Consider the following 17,076-nt stretch of genomic DNA (forward strand, 5'->3'; position numbering starts at 1 on the left):
ATGCAACATCAATGAGTTTGCCTCTTTTCATTGCACTATAATTATTTCTAATTTATTGTTTGCTCATTGTTTGATTTTATTGTAAAGGCAAATTTGTTTTATTTATATGTATTTAGTTTTTTTTTTTTTTTTTTTTAAGGTACAGCCAATCATGTTTGTCCTTAAGACAACAGAACATTTTCACTTTCATACATTTTTAAATTAATCATTCTTGAGTGTAAATACCAAGGATTAAATCTGTGGTCTCTCCATTTATTTTGTCCAATTTCATGATGAGATTTATTTGAAAGTTGGAAAGTAGAAGCACCAAATGAAATCACAGTAAAACCATTAAAAGATTTTGCCAGCAAGGTCAAGGACATTTGATCCACCGTATCCATGAGCCTAAAGCAGGATAGATACAGTGGATTTTACTTTTGTACACCAGTGATGAAAGAGCAGGCTCATGTCAGCATAAATGCTCCTCTCTGTGCTCCTGGCAGCTGTTCCGTTATATTACATTCCTTTAAGTTGAGATGATGCACAGCACACTGGGGTTTTGTCTGAGTGATCAATAGATGTTGTTGATGATGATGATGATAAAAATATGTAGATATTACTGACTGACTGAGTGGTAGCCCACATGAATGTACTCACAGAACCTCATTGTAGTTTAATGACTAACTTCTCTGACTGAACCAATGTACTTAGACCTGTAAAGATCTGCTATTTTAATGACACAAAGTTATTCATGCGGGGTGATCTTCATTGTTCTGTAACAATAAACGCAATGTAAGAAACTATAATGTGTGATTCTACATCTTAGATACTGGTGCTCTTTGATCTGCAACAAATAAGATCATTTTAAATTCATAAGCATGTTGGCTGATAGACAGCAGATAGGTAGGCAGTGTGTCCGCGGGGACACACGCCTGCACAGTGAAAATGATTTGTGATAGTTATATTAACACACCAGCTACATTATACTCCTTTCACTGCAGTTTCAATATCTGTGCCTGTAGAATATGTTACAGACATGAAAAAATACTTTATTTTCAATTCAACACCTTCTGTATTGGTTTAACATTAAAAGCCCTGTAGTGTTTCCGTGGACAGGATCGCTTTGTTCGTTGATAGGGTTTATTTTTGGTCAGTATAGACAGATGCGCACTCCAACCCAGTTGTACTGCACATGTGTGAGCCACAGCAGTTCAGCGAGGAAAGTGCCACACACAGGGTAGAGGTAGACAGTGTGGCCCCGGTGTTAGTCCTGAGAACTCTGAAGTGGTGCTTCAAGTGGAGCTGTGTACTGTGTACCAAAAAAAAAACACTTGCAGGTGAGATCATGTTTTAAACAAAACGTACAAATTCTTCATTCATCATAACCGAGCAAGCACTCTACGTAGCCCTCAGCTCATCATTTAGAAAGTCGGCAGTTATAAGAAAAGATTGAAGCACAATCGAAGTGCCGGTGACACACAGATATAACTTTAAAAGCACACACACTTAACAGACTTCACAGAGACGGCTGTCACACCAGACTGGACTCTTCGTCATCTTTCCAGTTAAAAGTTTAACAGTGACATGCTCAGGCAAGCGTTTTGACAGTTGGTGACCTTTTCTCTGACAGGAATGTGATGAGCTGAGAACAGGATTTGCTGGTTTGCTGGAGAAAGGTGAATGACCCAAGTGCCACTCACATCCCCATAAAAATGCAACAGATAAAATAGTAAGGCTCTTACAACGCTGTTTTCCCTGCTAATCCAATGAGGTTTTAATTAATTATTGACTGTAAGAAGTGGCTGAATTTTCTCAACCCATAAACAGTCTAATAATGACAATATCATTTCCACTACCTGCACTTTACTCATTTGTTTTTCTCCTGTGCAATACACACATTTTTATATATATTTATATTTTCTCTATTCGTTATTCTATTGTTTCGGCACCTTTTCTGTCTCTTGACTCTCTGCTGCTATAACAAGTGAATTTCCCCAGTGTGGGATAAATAAAATCTTTCTTAGCTTATCTTAAAGGTACGGAGCCCCTAAATACGAGTAAAAAGTAGGAATCTTTACCTCTGAGATGTCGTGAATTTGAAGCACAAAGTTGCATAAGATGGAAATATTCAAGCATCGAATCTGTACTTACCACTGTTTAAAGAGCACCACTGACTGTGTTATGTGTTTTGCTTCTTTGACTAACCAAGTGACATGTAGCGCATCAATGTTTAACCTTTAAAAACATTTACAGAATGTGGTTAAAATTTTCCCTTTATTTTCCATACATTTAAACCTGAATATATTCTCTTACACTACACCACCCATGCATGTTTTCTGACCTTAATAAAACTTGGTCTGGCAGACAGGGTATTTATTTATACTGGCCCACTCACTTGAAGCTATGTGTTAGTGTATATACAGTATATGTGCTTTATTTTGTGTGTTGGAAGATACCTCCCATTCAGTTTCATGCATTTCTGAAATAAGAAATAGACATTCAGCTGTGGGTATATAAGCTGTGGGCTCGGCTCAGCTCTTCAGCTGTGACACCCGGGGAATATCAGTAAGGCACTAAAGACCAACCAAGTCATTGTTCCATTTCCTTTATTATCTAAGTAGGCTAAATGGCACCTATAAGCACTTTCTTATGTTATTAGTAGTGCACCCTCAATAGTTAATTTGTTTCCATCGCTGTCACTAATGCTAACGTACCTCCTCAGGGACTGAAGCTGTTATTTTTCTAATTTTTACCTGTAAGAGCACATTGATTAAGGCTGTGAGGACAATGACTGTTGGCAATCGTTATTAATAACGATAATAATTTTGTTTAAATTCCGCAATGTAACTTAGTTGGTGAACCTATAGAAAAGAATTAGTTTGATTTATTCTTATGATTGAACTTATTATCATTGTATGCTATTGTTTTCTGTGAAGCACGCCTAGACAGGATTAAAAGACTGATCACAGGCGGCATCATGCAGCGATGATAATTTCTCTGTCCTCCTCTGCCAAACATCGATACATGTTTTAGCATCGAAGCCTCCAACCAACTTTTCCCCTCACATACTTTCTGTTAAAATGTATAGCTCATAAGAACTACAGATCAGAGAATGGATTGACACATAATATATCAAAACTTAGAATGAATAATTCTTAATGCTTCATTATATATGCTTATTTTATGTTTATTGGAACTCTTTTAAAAACAGTAATATGAGCAAGGCTGGTTCAAAAACACGGCCGCCATCAATAAAAATATCTTCGCAGAAGGCATCACTTAGCAGAACTCCTCAACCTTTTCTCCATTTATCCTGAAGCTTGGTAGATATTTTCTGAACATGTTTGGGAATAGGCCCTTCCTACGTATGTTGAGCCTGACCCATAGGTGGCGCCATAAATGTGCACCTCATAACTCAGTGAACAGAATTTCACATGCTCTGGGTGTGAGTTTAAACCAAAATCTGAAGTGTCATATTGATCGGTACATGTGGGTGTGTCCTATCACATATCTGCTCATAACTCAAGATGCCTCTCAGCAAACTTTCACCTTCACCTGAGGGAAAAAGAAGTATTGTTTGTCTACTAAAGGCACTTAAGCTTAAATATAAGCTACATATAGTCCACATAGCTCAAGGAAGTGTCTTTTATATGAACACACCCTGTCAAAGTTCATCCCTCCTAACTCACCAGGTCGCACTCCTTTAACTAAAACTCTGACCTTGGTTTAATTACTGCAACTTAAGTCTGTGAATGAATGAGCAACAGTTACTTATGGGAGCCATCTCATAAACTTGTAAGCTCTGCACCTTTCATTCCACCATGACTCCTTAAAAGGCACCTGAAGGGTGAAGTACACTTTCTGTTGAATCTACTACTAGAATCCACTGGCTGACGCTGACACGCATTATTAAAGTAGTACTTTGTTATTTTACAATCTGAATCTACTGATTAGGTTTTACTGAAGTCATTTCTACTCAGAGAGAAAGCTCAAGAGTTCAGTATAAATTGTGTAGACCTTTTCTTTTTAAAACTAGAATTCACTAGAATGTCTCAGGAGGAATATCCACACGCCATGGAGGAAGCACTTAACAGCACCATCGATCCAGCTTGTTTACAAGAGCCCCCACTGGCTATCGACGTGATAAAGCGTAAGTGACCCACATCACTACATCCTGTTTGCAGATAATATTTCCCTATCAACCAGTCTGAGATAATGCCATTAACTCGGGAAAGGCACACACACACACACACACCAACAAACATCTGTGTGTCTAAGAACCTTGAATGTATCATACGATATTGGCTTCCTTTTGATCATTTATTTGCCTCTGGTCTAAAATTTAACAATGTGCCATAAAGCAGAAAATACAATACATACAGTATGCTAGTACTTAATAGTGCACAGTCATGGATATAAAATAATCACGTCTTACAGTTAATGAGTTGTGATACAGTATGAGTAACAGAAAAATGGATTTCTATAACCCAAGCAAAATCTGTTTTGTGGTGTTTGTGTGTCATTTTTTTTTTTTTTGATGGAAACCTGAAAATAAGTGTGAGGATTCAGAAATAAGACATTATGACATGCAAAATTAAGAAGAAGTATTTAGGATTCTGCGCTATTACTAACAATCACATTTAAGCAAATTTGCAGCACTGATCCACTTAACTCCTGTGTACAAAAGGTCAGATTTGACACTTGGCGATTTTGATCAACATCCTCTTTTGGACAGCGGAGTAGAATTCAATGCCATAAATTTGCTTAAATTTGCCGAATCTTGAATATTTCTTCCTCAACACATCCTGTGTTTTTAAATGTTTCTGGATCCTCAAACTCTCTAATTGTTTTCAGGTTTGTGTGAAGATATTAGAAGGTTTCAAAATGCTCTCAGACTCTCAGACACCACTACATGCTCTGTGCTCTGTAATGATTCGGACCCCTCTCCCTCCCTGTCTCTGCTCTTCCTGTTTTAAATCAGAGCTAGATGTGTTTGAAGTTTGCCTGTACTCCATGCTCACCTGCATGTCCTGCCTCTCCCTGCTGCTGTACCTGGAGCAGTGCGTCTATATTTATAAAAACCTGCCCTACCCCAAGAAGACAACCATCATCTGGGTAAACGGTGCAGCACCAGTAAGCACTCCAGCCCGTTTTGACATTCTATCATGCTGCTAAAACTATAAACTCAGTGGCGATATCAGCCACTTCATTTGTGGAATAACTTTAAAGAACTCTGGTACAGAGTAAATGGAACAATAAAAAACAAACCATGCTATGTTAACGCTAATCTTGCTTTTTATGCACTTTAATGTATTTCTCTGTTTCAGGTCATTGCAACAATGTCTTGCTTTGGGATGTGGATCCCGAGGGCAGTCATGTTCACAGATCTGACGTCTAACTGGTGTGTTTTCTCTCAACTACACCTAAATAAGTACACAGGACTGAATATTTATATAGAGGGTTTCTTTCTTTGACAATTTATCTCATCAGAAATATCTTTTTTCAGCTTTATTCAAAATATCAGTGTCATTTTAATGGGATAAAACCCTGCTCAAAAGATGTAAATGGAAACAAAACAACTCGTGTGTTCTCTCTTATCTGCTTCTTTTTTCACCTTGAAAAACAAAAAGTACCAGTGATCATCTGTTTCATGTCTGTGACCGGTAGTTACTGTTATCTTTTTTGATATATCAGCTTCCAGGTAATGATAGAAGTCCCTATCTTCCTTTATTATATTCCCCTAAATAAAGCTTTCTTTAATGACATGTAGCTCAAAAGTCTTTTTGCCTTTGAAACGGCCACGCTGTCACTGTCACTGAACTGAAGGCTGTTGCCTCCAAAACCGTCCATGCATATTCACCGTAAGATGATCAGGAGAGGGCATCAATCAAAGGCGTGGCGACCTTGTACGAGCTAGCAGAAGATTGTAGAAGAGTGTTACCACTTGATGAATCATTACACACCCAAAGATTGTGCCACATCACCAGCAAAAAGTTCAGTAAAATGCAGGAAATCTTTATGGGACTCTGCCACCTGCCATATAACTGCAGTGCTTTCTGATTCATGTGCATCATGTACAGTACACACAGTACATTGTGTTTAACAGCTGGGTCAAAATCCATTTACAAGGGCTGTTTTTGACTGTCAGGAGTAGTTGTGATTTTATGTAATATGCTAAATAAATGAATTATTTAGTGATTATGTGAAATTTGTTTTTGAGAATTCTTACATGTCAGCTCTCCATGAACTACCTAAATGACTTCTCTGTCTGTCTCTAGTTATTTTGCAGTGGTTGTGTATAAGATCTTGGTTCTGATGATCGAGGAGTTGGGGGGCACCAATGGTTTTCTGAAAGGGTTTTCGGGCAAAACTTTCAAGATCAGCACGGGACCCTGCTGCTGCTGCTGCCTCTGTTTACCCCGTGTGCCAATGTCACGGTATTTATACCTGTTTTATACAAGTACAGTCTGCATATTACTGTTCTGGCTCTAATAACTCAAATCTCTGTTCTTTGCCTCTCATAAAGTAGGATTTTAGATTAACCCTTGTCTTCATATACTATTTCTGCACTGACTGAAAATTGTCTCATGATTGTATAACATTTCTAATGTGAATTACTCAGGAAGTTGCTATTCTGGCTGAAGTTGGGTGCTCTTCAGTATGCAATCCTAAAGACAGTGCTCTCTGTCCTCGTCGTAGTATTGTGGTCAAATGGCAGCTTCGATCTCTCTGATGTAAGTGTTTGAAATGCTTCTCTACATGTGTGATTTTACTGAAACTTGAATGAACATGACATGACTGTAAATATTTCTTTGGTTCTCTTTCAGCTAGAGATCACTGGCTCGGCCATTTGGATTAACCCCTTCATTGGTGTTCTCACTATCATCTCTCTTTGGCCTGTTGCCATCATCTTCATGAACACTAACAGCTTTCTACGCTACCTCAACATAATACCCAAGTATGCCATCTACCAAGTGAGTCGACGCAAACTGAAAACTTAACAACCAGCCTCTCCCGCTCTTCTCTGTCAAATTGTCGATTGCTTTATGGCTCAAAATGATAAGAGTGCTACTCAGTTGTGTTTCTGTACTTTTTGTACACTTTTCTTAGGTATCTTACAATAGCAGATAGAGGGTTATCCCTCCCCGTGTGTTCATCCTATTCAGCGACAGAATGCTAAAGAGCAACAGGGTTCATGGGAAATGTAGTCTCAGTTTAGATAAGCATAAACACTACAAATACAAAATGGTTTGAACACCAATCTCCTTGGCTGTAGTTGCATCTCTTTGGTGTCGTAATGGCAAACTCCTACTGGAAATCACTGAGAAATGTCTCACACTGTACCTGTTACTGCTTTATACTATGCATGAACAGAATGTATATGATTAACAATTGCTTTTCTTCTTTAGTTAATACTTGTATTGAGTCAGCTGCAGACATCAATCATTAACATCCTGGCCTTGGATGGAACCATCGCCTGTGCCCCTCCCTTCTCTTCTCAAGCTCGTGGCTCCAGTAAGAAACATCTCTCATTGTCTTTCTACGTCCGCCGTCGACATGTGATGCAAAATAATCCACCTGAAAGCCTGATTTTCTTTCTCTCTCTGTCTTGCAGTGCTCAGTCAGCAGATGATGATCATGGAGATGTTCATTCTCACTCTGATCACTCGGTTTTTGTACCGTCGTACATATGACGCACCTCTCTCTGAGGCACATGACGAAGACAAAAGCGCTATGCAGGCTGCTGTCGTTGAGCATGATGTCTAAATAGCAGACAGCAAAAGAGCAGAAGACTCTTTGACGACGTATCAGATCATCTGAGTGAGGAGATCAATGAACTTGAGTTTGAGAAACTATTCTTATTTTAGATTTTCTGTCACCTCTAAAGCTAACACGTTATATCTCTTTTGTTTGATCCATACAACAACCAACATTTTAAAACAACACATAGTTGTTTTACAAGGTGTTATGTGCAGGACTTTTTCTTGCGTTTAGTATTTAGTGGGGTTGTATTCATCTTCTCTCATGAGTCTCTACAAGAATGCTTATTTCATATAATGACAAACTATTCCTTTAAGCTTTAAAAGTTTAAAAAGATAAAGAATTAATAGAGACATCAGTGCTTTTTGCAACTAATATATGAAGGAGAGGGACCGAGGCCTCTTACAAAATGCAGAATATACAGTCCGCCAGCCTGGAAGAACAACATTTTTACATTTGCAAAGAGAACAGGAAATAATGACATCTATTTATTTGTGTTGGTGTGTGTAGGCGTGTATGTGTGTGTGAGAGAGAGACAGAGTGTGAGAAACTGTGGTCATTAGAATAGTGTGGAGAAGTGAGGCCTAGAATGATATGTATTTTTTTTGTAGTAAAATGGACAATAAATACTGAGGTAGTATGTATGTATGCATGTATTCATTACAGTGCTCAGGCTGCATGCATTAACCTGTACTGAGGATCTGAGTGGCAAAACATAAATGCATTGAATAAAAACAATGTTAAAAGAAAATCTATTCTTTCCGTTATTCACTGAGCAGCATGTACAGGGAGATATTTGTAACACTGTACATTTTTAATTTAGCTTCAATCCAATGTTAGCTTTACTCTTACTCAGTCCATCTCTGCTGCAACAGACCAACCCTTTGGAAACATCTTATTAAGAAAACTCAAACTGTATGATATATTTCTTTGTCCTCTACAACTGTATGTCAGTGTAACTGTGCCTTTAAACCTTGTACTGTGTCTTAACACAGTCGGTAGCAGCCAGATTTGTTCAAAGATTGCTGACCTACTTGCTCAGACTTATTTGGGACAGGGAAAACATGTGGATGAGACAGCAGCTTTATTTTCAGATTCTGAGCACATTTTACAGCCAGCTAGAGTCCTGATGTTGTTTCTTAAGCAACCACAAGAGGCCGGGCTTGTTCCACCTCAAAGCTTCACTCAGTAACCTGGTAATAAAGAACGAGCAGCTGCTTGTCCCTGACTCACATGACAAATCTGTAAAAAACACAAACACAGTTCAAGGGAACCAGACTAATATTAAATTAGCATTGTGTTGACATCTTTGGGTCACGCCAAAAGAAACATTTAACTTCTAATTATTTGTTTTTACTTCTACTAAGAAGACCTACACAACCACCTGGACTTAACTAAATTCTATTTATTCATATAGACCGGTGTCCTAACAACATCTTGTCACATCAATCACCTGAAAAAGTGTGAAAATAAAAGATGGCCTTACAGGATTGCATTTGACATCTAATTTTCCAAAAATCACATCTCACCTTTTACCAAATGCTGAAATCCTTAAAAAAAAAAAATGCCCCAATTAAAATAGACAAGATAGCAGATAATAAAAGATGATAGATAATAATAACAATAATAGATAATTATATTGACAGACAATAAGAGAGATGATATTAACACTACCATGCTCAGTAAAGTAAAGTAAACTTTTTTCCCTTTCCCCTTTTGCAATGAATAAGATCTATTCATTCATTTACTATTATGTAACCTTTCTCAATGGCTCAATTGTCCTCAGAACTGTTGTTGACTCCGATAAGATGTTCAAAAGGTCACACCTTTGTTGCTTTTAATTAGATTTCATGAAACTAATATCAAATTAACACATCACAGGAAGCACTACATGTGTGTTTTTATATGGTCTCCAATAGGTGTTAAAAATATGCTTTTTGAAGTAATATGCAGCATGGTGAATATATTGAAAGAGGAAAATACAGTGCAAGCAAGCATATAAGCCAATATGCTAATTTTCGCCAAAACTTGAATTGGTTGCACTTTGCTGCAAAACTGATTCATAAAATGTAACGATTTTAGAACATTTCATAAAATGAAATTAGAGTGAGTTTCTATATAAGAGTTTATTTAGAATAAAAGCAAATCTATTCCATTAAAAGATTATTAGGTTGCATATAGACGTACACTGCATTAATCTGGATGAGATGTTTCTATAAAACCAGATCATTTGGAATTCAAAATTTGGCCCTATTAATGGAGTATTTGTCTTTGCTGTTTATGTAAACAGAGTCATCAGACAGAGAGGAAGAGAGAGAGGAAGAGAAAGCTGCGTTCAGGGTGGGTTGATGACAGCCCCTGGCTCTGCATTGCTGACGAAAGCTGCTTAGCTCCTCAGTTGCTATGGCAACCAGGGAGAGCAGCCAGACAAAAACGAGGCAAAGGGGAGGGGCTTTCAAGGGAGAAATAGAGGAGAAAGGGCTGGATGGGAAAGATAGAAAGAGGGAGGGATACAGACAGCCGATAAAGAAACGCACTGAGAGCAACGGAGGTTGCTACAGACGGAGATAAAGATAAGGTCTGGATATAAATGCTGAAGCCACTGGCTGGAGGATAATAACTGCAGCGAGTGGCAGGAGAATACAGAGAAAGGAGGAAACAGAGAGGAGATGGATGTACAAACGGAGAACATGGACCCCCCTCCTAGTGAATCCCAGTCAAGTGGAAAAATCAGAAAAGGATTTAAGCTGTTCGGCAAACGCAAGCCAGGTAACATCTTTAATATTCGAAACAAAGGGGATGGAAACAACAAGTCACCTGTTAACAGGAGCAAAACCCTTGATGGATTATCAGACACCACTGCACCAGATTCGGAGCAGGATCCAGACAAGGAAAAGGGACAGGAGGTGAGTCAAGGAGAGAGGGAGCAGGCAGAGGATGAGCCTCTCGACGAAGATGGCGTTCTAGCTGCCGCCCCTGCTCGCTGCTCCATTTCTTCAGCCAGCTCAGCCAAGTCCCTCAGCTTCCTGTCGTTACTGAGGGGTGGCAGGAGAGGAGGAGGGGACCGCAGAGTCCAAACTGTATCCCAGCCAGTGGGTCGGCAACGTCGTGGCCTGAAGGGTCTTTTTGGCAATGTTAAGTTACGATCCAAGGATAAAGAGGACAAGGAGGAAGCCCCTCCGAGCCCACTTCTCATGTCGTCCCGTGCCAACAGTGTGGAAATCATCAAAGAGGACCTCACCCTCACCCCCAAATCCCAGCCCCGCTCTCTGGACAGCCCAGAGACTGAGAGCAGTGAGCCCCTCAAGAGCTTAACAGCACAGGACAGTGCAGCCACAAGCCCATCAGAGACCACAACTCCCCCGGTGACAACAGGCAATGTGAGTAGAACTAATGAGCATGTGCCGCCTTTACCCACCTCTGAACCACCCTTGGTACCCGGTGATAACAGCCTGAGCTCCTTGCTGGCAGACATCTCCTCTCTCCTGACCTTTGACTCCATCTCAGGGGGTGGAGACATCATGGCTGATGTGGAGGCAGAGTGGGGAAAAGCCAGCAGTGCCATTAGTCCTGTGGTTACTGAAGTCATGGCATCATCCACATCTCTCTTCTCCAAGCCCACAATCTACTCTCCGTCGACTTTTACCTCTGCTAACACTGCTACTGCGGCAAAACCCTCTCCTGTAGCCATCCCCACAACAGCCATGACTCAATCTGTGACACCTCTGAAAAAGACAACTTCAACTTCTTCTCCTATTGCGAAGCCGAGCTCCATCATCACAACATTGACCAAATCTTCCACTTTGACTACTCACTCAGTCAAACTGAGCTCAAACTCTACTTTAGCCCCGGAGCCTTCTACCAGCATTAACATTACATCACCTCCTGCACCCACCACAGCAAAATCCTCAACTACCCCAGTAACGTTAACAAGCCTTTCAGCGCCAATAATGTCTTCCCCTGTGAAATCTTCATCGAGCTCCACCTCTGCTACCACCACAGCCCCTCTGAAGACTCCAGCCACAGAGGTGAAGGTTCCCTCAGTTAGTTCAACTCTTTCCTCTACAGTTAGCAAGTGGGCACCTCCTGAAACTTTTGCTTCAGTAAGCAAACCTAGCCCTGTAGTCACTCCACTTCCTACGCCAGCTAAACCTCCACCAGTAACCCACATCCTTCCCACCTCTGTTGCTTTTACCCAACCTCCACCTGCTAAACTGGATTCTGCTAGTATTTTAAACCTGCAAACATCCACTTCCTACAAATCGCCTGTGAGTTCATCTGCAGGACAATCTACAGCCCCAGTGACAGTATCACAGACCTTTACTGTTACAGCCAAACCCTCCTCTTCCCCACTGATTATCCCCTCCAAGATGACAACGGTTCCCACATCAACAACCTCAGGCTCGGTATCAGCGGCCCTTTCCAAGCCTACATTCACCTCGAGCCCAATGGACTTAAATAAGACCCCTTTTCCTATTGAAACTGTCCCAAATCTTTGTCCTTCCTCCAACTCAACTACGACAGCTAAAGCCCAACCCTGTCCTGCATTGGCCCCAACTCCATCTCCAGCTTCTTTAGATAAGATTCCTCCCACGACTAAACCCACTCCTGCAGCAGTCTCTTTAGATAAGATGCCACCGACTCTGGCCCCTACCACTCATGCTGTTGTTTCCACAGCATTCCCAACACCTCCTGCCCTGGGTCAGATCCCAGTCTCTCAATCTAAGGCTCCGACTGCTCCTGCTCAGATCCGAGTTTCTGTATCTAAAGAGCCTTCTGCTCCTGCTCCGATCCCAGTTTCTGTATCTAAAGAGCCTCCTGCCCCTGCTCAGATCCCAGTTTCTGTATCTAAACCCCCCCCTGCCCCTGCTCAGATCCCAGTTTCTGTATCTAAACCCCCCCCTGCCCCTGCTCAGATCCCAGTTTCTGTATCTAAAGAAACTCCTACCCCTGCTCAGATCCCAGTTTCTGTATTTAAAACCCCCCCTGCCCCTGCTCAGATCCCAGTTTCTGTATCTAAAGAAACTCCTGCCCCTGCTCAGATCCCAGTTTCTGTATCTAACCCCCCCCCTGCCCCTGCTCAGATCCCAGTTTCTGTATCTAAAGAAACTCCTGCCCCTGCTCAGATCCCAGTTTCTGTATCTAAACCCCCCCCTGCCCCTGCTCAAATCCCAATTTCTGTATCTAAAGAAACTCCTGCCCCTGCTCAGATCCCAGTTTCTGTATCTAAAACCCTGCCTGCCCCTGCTCAGATCCCAATTTCTGTATCTAAAGAACCTCCTGCTCCTGCTCAAATCCCAATTCCAGTATGTAAAGACCCTCCTTTCCCTGCTCAGATTCCAATTTCGGTGTCTAAAGATCCTCCTGCCCCTGCTCAGATCCCAGTGTCTGTATCTAAAGACCCCCCTGCCCCTGCTCAGATCCCAGTGTCTGTATCTAAAGACCCCCCTGCCCCTGTTAGTATCCCAATTTCTGTATCTACATACTCTCCTGGTCAGATCCCAGTTTCTCAGTCTAAAGCCCCTCCTGCACCTACCCCTGCCCCTTGCCCTGTCACTTCTCCTCCATCTACCCCTGCACCTTGGCCAAGTGAAGCGCCAGCCTCTGTAAAGATGAGGGGATGTGGACAGGCATCAGTGGATGGCCCAGTTGCCCAGAGCATGCAGCCTAAAACAGAAGAACTGCATGAATCACGGACAAGCCTCCAGGGCCCCTCCAGAGAAAAGAGGACATCACAAGGAAAAGCATCAGGACTTAGCAAAATACCTGTAGTTGGAGGGGGCAGAGCAGGCAAGATACCTGTCCGGGACAGTCAACATGTTGATGAGGAATCAAGCAGGGACCCACCTACTCCTGTGCTCGAAGGAGAGAGGCCCCATTTCAACTCACATGATGCTGGAAGCAAAGATAAAATCAGTGATGCGCCCACCTCAAAACACGTCCAGGAGGAGAGTCAGCAGCCTGCCCAACTGAAAGTCCTCACCAGTTTACCGCGTGACTCAAAGATCCCTGTGAAGCATGGCGCACAGTCTCACGCTGGCTCCCAAATCCCTCAAGCTAAAGAACCACCGCGCACCAAGATACCCGTGTCCAAGGTTCCTGTCCGCAGGGTTGGCAATAAACCTGCAGCTGTGGGTGGCAGCACCCAGATAAGAAAATGAAACAAAGGACTGAATCAATCAACGATACAGATGACGGCTTTGACTGCAACTTTTTCCCCTAATATAACTACATGACCAACTTTTTTAGATTCACATTTCTATACTGTTATTCTTCGCTTGTCTCTCTGTCATCTCTTGGCTTCACTACACCACAGGCAACAGTAACAGAGTCAAGGAGGCTGACAGCACTCAAGCACAAAACATCTCTACGGGGAGCCAAAGCAACAAGCCTGGCTCTATGGTGCTGAGCCAACTGGACATGCACTCAGGAAAGGTTCAGGGTCACACCTGAACACACAGCAGCATCGGTAACTAAGAAGAAGCAAGATTAAAGGTCTTCTGGGAACACAGTCTCACACACACACAACATGGGCGAGTGCCTTTTTACGGGTGCTTTTCCTAAGGACTCAGAATTTGTTCAGTCTTTTCTACAGTACTTTTAACTTTTGTTACTCCCACTTTTTGTAGTAACTGTCAAATCTTTTTGTCTTTCTTTCCAGCGAGTCTCTTTGATAATAACCAGTCCCTTTACGTTTTATTTAAGTCAGGAGAAGAACCGCAGGAGCTCTATAAAGAAATGCAACAACCAAATTTACATTCCACACCTATCTCTGGATGTATGTAGCAGAAAACGTGCCATTAATTTTTTGCACAAAATGTTGAACTGTACAGCGCCTGCTCACATGTAACATGAATCAGATCTCACTGTGAACTATGGGAGAGACTGGTTTTGGAGGACGAATGGAAATAACTCCTTCCAGTGAAAGGGACAGTGGACAGCAGCCATTGTGAATGGCACTGTGGACGTTGTGGAGCGAGACAGAGAGGATGCTGAGATGAGATCTCCAGCTCATACACTGGCACATCCTTATCCTTATCCCACTTATACTCAGATGAGAACAATATCTCTGTGTATAGTCTCATCTATGTTGTTCTGTTTCCTATTTAATCAATAAAACAATATGAGTACTTCGCAAGATGAGATCTGTTTCACTTGTGAATTATATCCTGTTTTCCATTTTGGGGCATTTTGCAGACATGTGAGTACATATAAAATGCTTTACTGGCTCTGTATTAAGTAGGAATACATCATCTCTTGAGTTAATCTTTTATGGAAGGAAATTACATAACTGCCATCTAGGGAAGAGCCAAAGATCAAAGTAAAGAGTAATGGTGAACATTTTATATTTTCACTGATAAATCCCTGCAGTGGCTCACCATCTTACTACAGCCTGGGCTCAGATTGTCCCCATAGGAACACATTTCCAACACTATCCGCACTCCAAGCTCACTGACCTGAATAGCCAGCACATGAATGTCAGCAGAGCCTGGCCAATCAGCTGCAAGGGAAATCGCTTAACATGCATACCTTATTATCAGGAAAAGGGTTAGGGAATGTGTGTCATTGCTATTCTTAGTGTGAAATGCACCCGCATGGATGTGCTGAATAATGCCCCTCAGACTGAGTGGGCGATTTGATTTGGACATTTAGGACCAGTTTGAGAATTTCAGAAAATGCAGATAATTACAAAATACAAAAAGCTTGAGTGAACTATAAAGATGATCTGCACAAAAGCAGAAAATGTAGGAAAAAATGTGGTGAGTAAAACCTCAGGTTAAGGATGGGAAGCTGATGGGAGTCATGGGGTAATGTTAAGAGGAGTCTGGTGTTGGAAATGAGTAAAGGACAAAGGGTGAATTTTTCACAAAAAAAAGCATTGCAGAGGTGACACAAAAAGACCTCTGTTTACTTTAAGAAGCCAGAGGCTGCAAGCTGAGAAGAGAAGACCATCATTTGCTTGAGAAAAACACGAGGGTTTCACCACATCAGGTGCTGATACAAGCCACAGAGGGTAAAACTATCTCCCTGAGAAAAGAACAGTTTCCCCTTGAGGCTGTGACAGAACACAGGTTTGCTTCTTGATAACACCTGCCACATAGGATTAAAACATTTAAAAATGAGCGAAAACAGCATGTAGCTTTACGATCACGTCTGTTAGAGCAGAGATCAGGTTGGTTATGAGGGCTCACGTTGTGCCACAGTGTGATAAATAATTTTTTTTGCTCCCTCGAACAGGAAACTGCTGCTACAAATATGATCAATGCACTTTAAGAGAGGAAACTGGCATATTCAGTGAATGCTGCCTTTTGTCAGCATCCATTCACATGATTTCTCAGCAGTGTGGCTTTCATGCTTATAAGTGATAGTGACAGCAGCCCTGAGTAAAGTACAACAGGGGAAAGTGTTAGAATAAATGTTTCAGCTACAGTATATTGCATAAACTGTCTCAGAGTTACCTCTGTTTACGGGGTTATTTGTGGGTCTTTAAGGCCAGCCCCCTTGCCCCAGATATGTTACACTAATTACAGCACCCATAATGCACTGAGGGCACCCTGGTTTTCTGTGGTCTGCATGTGTTTGTGTCTGCTCCTGCCTCTGGAGAGACGGTGCGCCTCTTTAGGTCCTAATTTAGCATGCTTCATTCTGTGTTTCCATGCCAACCCCACTAGGTCAACCAATGAAAGGCTGCAAGCGTCAGAAGGAGGAGTCTAAAAACACGAGTGTCTTAATGAGCACACTCTTAAGTATACATGCTAATAAGAGCAGTTATTGCTTCATACACCATTTCAAATGGAACTACTGCATGATATCAGTTTAGCGCATCACAATGATGCTTCACTGCAATTTTGCAACTTATTTTACAGAAAACATCAACATCCTTCTGAACTCTTTTTGCATTGACCTGACCTGAACCAGTGAAGTAGAAAAACAATTAATTTGCGGTCTGTGGATGCAATGCAATTGTTTATCAAGACAAATGACACCCATCCTACACATCTATAAATTTGATAGCTGAAAGAGATGAGAAAGAAGAGAATTGTGGAAAACAGATGTACAAATTTAGCTTTTTCTGAAAAGGGCTGCACCTCACTGTATTGTAGATAGTTCTGTCCCCAGAGAAGCTTGTTTTGAAGTTTTTAAGACATTTCAGATAGTTTTCAGATGTGCTATCAGGTTTACTGAATTAGCACAAAATGCCACAGTGACGATAGTATTGACTCTTATTTTTTGATCTTATAGTTTGATAAAAAAATATCTAGATGAACTGCACTAAAGGGTCATTGTGCAGCTCTAGAAAATGAGACCACTAATTCCCATGGAAATACATTACAT

At 41.3% G+C, this 17,076-nt stretch overlaps 1 protein-coding gene across 1 annotated transcript; it reads left to right on the plus strand.

Annotated features, from left to right (window-relative positions):
- Nucleotides 1-3,768: 3,768 nt before the first annotated feature.
- Nucleotides 3,769-7,772, plus strand: LOC139213149 (organic solute transporter subunit alpha-like). The gene is made up of 8 exons (XM_070843783.1): nucleotides 3,769-4,129; nucleotides 4,961-5,112; nucleotides 5,307-5,380; nucleotides 6,258-6,416; nucleotides 6,602-6,713; nucleotides 6,807-6,953; nucleotides 7,389-7,494; nucleotides 7,595-7,772. The coding sequence occupies exons 1-8, from the start codon at nucleotides 4,027-4,029 to the stop codon at nucleotides 7,744-7,746; spliced, it is 1,005 nt and encodes a 334-aa protein (XP_070699884.1). The 5' UTR covers nucleotides 3,769-4,026; the 3' UTR covers nucleotides 7,747-7,772.
- The last annotated feature ends 9,304 nt before the right edge of the window (nucleotides 7,773-17,076 follow it).

This window comes from Pempheris klunzingeri, chromosome 14 (assembly GCF_042242105.1).
Source record: "Pempheris klunzingeri isolate RE-2024b chromosome 14, fPemKlu1.hap1, whole genome shotgun sequence".
Lineage (NCBI taxonomy): Eukaryota > Metazoa > Chordata > Actinopteri > Acropomatiformes > Pempheridae > Pempheris > Pempheris klunzingeri.

Coding starts and splice junctions, on each gene's coding strand:
- LOC139213149 (XM_070843783.1), top strand. CDS start 4,027: ATGTCTCAGGAGGAATATCCACACGCCATGGAGGAAGCACTTAACAGC. Junction 5,381..6,257: donor ACAGATCTGACGTCTAACTG/GTGTGTTTTCTC, acceptor GTCTGTCTCTAG/TTATTTTGCAGTGGTTGTGT. Junction 6,714..6,806: donor GCAGCTTCGATCTCTCTGAT/GTAAGTGTTTGA, acceptor GTTCTCTTTCAG/CTAGAGATCACTGGCTCGGC.